Source organism: Sinocyclocheilus anshuiensis, unplaced genomic scaffold (genome assembly GCF_001515605.1).
Source record: "Sinocyclocheilus anshuiensis isolate Anshui unplaced genomic scaffold, SAMN03320099.WGS_v1.1 scaffold738, whole genome shotgun sequence".
NCBI classification, from domain to species: Eukaryota; Metazoa; Chordata; class Actinopteri; order Cypriniformes; family Cyprinidae; genus Sinocyclocheilus; species Sinocyclocheilus anshuiensis.
In genome coordinates this window covers 81,632-85,424 of record NW_015542364.1, presented here as the reverse complement: position 1 = coordinate 85,424, position 3,793 = coordinate 81,632, and the positions used below count along the sequence as shown (strand labels likewise).

General features: G+C 38.8%; 1 protein-coding gene across 1 annotated transcript in view; it reads left to right on the top strand.

The window, feature by feature from the left end:
• Positions 1 to 707: 707 nt before the first annotated feature.
• Positions 708 to 3,793, top strand: part of LOC107692029 (contactin-associated protein-like 3) — a 78,219-nt gene continuing 75,133 nt past the window's right edge. Inside the window, exon 1 of the mRNA XM_016490906.1 lies at positions 708 to 822. Coding sequence (XP_016346392.1) covers positions 738 to 822 — 85 coding nt within the window. The 5' untranslated portion in view covers positions 708 to 737. The remainder of the gene's footprint in view (positions 823 to 3,793) is intronic.

Genomic DNA, 3,793 nt, shown 5'->3' with positions numbered 1-3,793 from the left:
AATACTTACTATGTGACATTTCAAAATTCAGTAGCTATTACTAAAAAAAAAAATATCTGAAAAATAACGTTTTTAATTAATGCTGAAAAATGACAAATTCTTGAAAGCTAAATCAGTTTTATACACGCGCGCGCGTGCACACACATCTGCACAGTTACAGTTGTATATTTAAGTCCGTTTTAATTATTTTTTATTTTTTTTACATTCAATTCGAATTGGAATTTCAAATGCACTTATAATTTCTCATTGGCGCGTTTAGTTTGAATATTAAAGTGATGTCTGACAGCGTTGCAGATTCTCCTTATAACCTGATGAGATTAAATTAAAGCAGCAGCAGGTTTGTGCTCTGTCGCTCTCTCTCTCTCTCTCTCTCTCTCTCTCTCTCTTGAGAGCAGTCACGCAGACTGTATTCAGATGTGTTCGGCAGCAGGATGGCGTGAAAGAGCCACTGAGAGCAGTCACGCAGACTGTATTCAGATGTGTTCGGCAGCAGGATGGCGTGGAAGAGCCACTGAGAGCAGAACACACACACACACACACACACACACACACACACACACACACACACACACACACACACACACACACACACACACACACACACACACACACACACACACACACACACACACACACACACACACACACACACACACACACACACACACACACACCCGCTCGCTCCCAGAGTCTCGCGCTGAGGAGAGTCAGTCTCATTCCAGCATCAGTCGCGCATCATGGATCTGCGGGGCTCACACACTATTGGAATGATTTTACCGCTGTATCTCATCTTTTACTTCATCACAGGCTCCGTCAGCAAAGGCGAGTATCACGTTATTCATATTATTCGCGGTAATCTGAGGCGAATATCGACTTTTCTGTTGGATTTGTGTCCGCGCGCGGTCCTCTGACTGGAATAACGGCAGCAAGTTGAGGAGGAACTTTGCTTTGTGCCAACCGGAGATGAAACGACTAAATAATCTGATGTTGTTTTATGATTTTAGTTAATGTAGTTTATTATATTATGTTTGGATGATGTATTAATGTATAGTATGGCAATTTAAGAGGGTAATTGTTTAATTAATGCAACATATAACGTGAAGGTGTTTTACGCATCGAATGGGTTTGATCGAGTTTATACCTATGATCCGGAATATCTGTTATGTGATTTTTTTTATTTCACATAGTCTCAAAATGAGCGGGTTTGTCTTGATGTAAGTGTCTATTACTGTAGTACACACTAACTCATGTATTTCAATGGGTCGGATGCGCCGCAGCGGTTTGTGGCGACAGGAGAAACACTTGCACTGTTTAATGTCGTGTGTTTTAAGCCTTCGTGTCAAATAGTGGGTTAATTATCATCACAATTACGACTGTGAACTTATTCATAATAATATTTCATATCGATATTATTTACAGTAGGCTATTTAATAATCATTAATAGCTTAAAATATTAACAAAACGTTAAAAAAAAACGTTATTAATAATGAATTATTAACGCGTAGGAACTACTTAATTAAAGGTATCATGTATTTCGTTTGACGCCACAAAACGCGATCGCGCGTTCGACACTCGACGCGACGCGACGCAGCTTAAGCTGACGTCCGACGCGCTGCAGATCTACTATAGCTGCTGAATTGTCTCCTCCAGTCCGAAATAAAATACTTCTCTGCTGAGAAAAAACATCTTAAAGACAAGCCTATGGTGGCTTTCCGCTCAGGCTGGTCTGGTTTTCTGGTTTTGTAGGGGTTTTGGACAGTTTTTAGTTGGTCAGGATGTGAGACCTGCTTGCCAACTAAACACCAGTTTGGCCAAGTGTGGAGAACATGCAAATCATTTAAGGTGTACATATTTTGATATGTCTATAGAAATGTGTGCACTTTTGTAACATTATGTGCAAAATTGTTCCTCTGTACTATGCAAGTCACTTTTTATACTAGTGGATTTGAGTTGAAAATAAAGTCGATTTTTTTTATTTCTTTTTTTATACCTATTTCATTGCTGCAATCTAGTCTTGATCTTACAGCTGATTGAAACAGAACATCACTGATGTTTAATATGTGGGGCAGGTTTCTGGACCAAAAGCTTTTGAGTGTCGCTTTATTACATTGAGCTTGTATCTGGTATTAGACAGGAATAGACTTTCTGACAGGTGAAGTGACCAATCACAGTCTTTAGCGGCGTTTAGGGGTGGATTTATATGAACCACTATGGACCCTTTTCACATTTCCAAAGCAGAAATAATCATAGTTGGTAAACTTCTATCAGGGTAAATGGAAACTACAACAAATATTTTTCTTGCATTTCCATCTGCACTAATAGCAAAAGAAAAATCATCAATAGTGTTTCTATGACTACCAAAAAAAAAAAAAAAAATATATATATATATATATTAGTTCTGTCAAACGATTAATCACGGTTAATCATTTGACAGCACTAATATATATATGTGTGTGTGTGTGTGTAATAGCAAAAGAAAAAAAAAAAACGATAAAAAAAATCTGTGTATGCATGTATGGAAATATTGATTACGTTGGTCAAAAGACAGAACACTGTGAAATTTGCCATCACTTTCCAGCAGTTGCATTAGAAACACTCACACAGCATCATTAACTAGATTTCTAAAAACATAATGCCAATGTAACCTTACACAAGATATAGTGTTATAAAGTGCATTACATTTTTAAAAATGAAAATAAAAGAAAAACTTTGCTAGATATATCATCACATTCTGTGAAAAGGGTCCATAATCGACCGGTGTAGAAACCTGTTGAAATAAGTGCACAGTAATGTCGCTTGGTGAAAAACGTCAATAAAATGAGCAGAAATGTGTGTGAGCAGTACTACTGTCCATCCAAAATGAGTTTTCTCATGGTTATATCTAGTTAACCTGTCAGTCTTTGGGAGATGCAGTGACTAGTTCTTTCTTTGAACTGCATCGAACGGGTTCTTGTTAACCGTGATTTGGTTTCTAGGTGAACTGGTACGTCTCTAAACTGGTGTGAGTTGCATAAAGTCAATCAGTCATGTTTGGTTGCATGTTTGCATGCGGTTTGCATCAGACGGTCAGTGAAAGGGACTATTACTGAGGTGACTGACTTCAGCAGCATTTATTTTGAGGCTTTCAGCAATATTTGGTCAAGGATGTTGAATCTGGAATGGAGGAATACATCAGAATGAGCTTTACCAGAGTGGATCATGGGGAATTACACCGATGCAGTCTAACACAGAATGACGGCCGCCAACATAACCGCTTGCATCGCTCCAGAGGACAACGCTGACGTCACGCTCTGAGCTTGTGGGTGTTGGTAATGAGATGCATATGTGTTGTAATTGAAACAGATGGTTATGAACTTTGTAAGCCCCTGGCTCTCCGCAGCACGCAGCACTCCAGGATACAATATCTGGGGTGATGGATGCTGAATTCTGCTCTTCTGTCTGCACAGATTGAGGATGCATTAGAAATGAGAGCGCGCTGGTGGCCAGACATAGGCCTACCTTACGCTCGAGTGCTGTGGCGCATCATGCTACAGTAATGATATCTCCACTCCAAGACACTTCAAAACATATCATGGGACCCAAAAAAACTTGGTATTACCTTGGTGCATTTTTGTTGGTGGTATAGATTTTACTTTTTTTGAAGAAGAAACTGTGTTGCTAGGGTCGTTGTTAGGGTGATCTGATTGTTAGAATCATTTTAGCATGTTGCTATGTGGTTGCTAGGATAAGTCTTGCTTCAAGTTTATGTGAAGATATACAGTATATATATATATATATATATATATATACATGG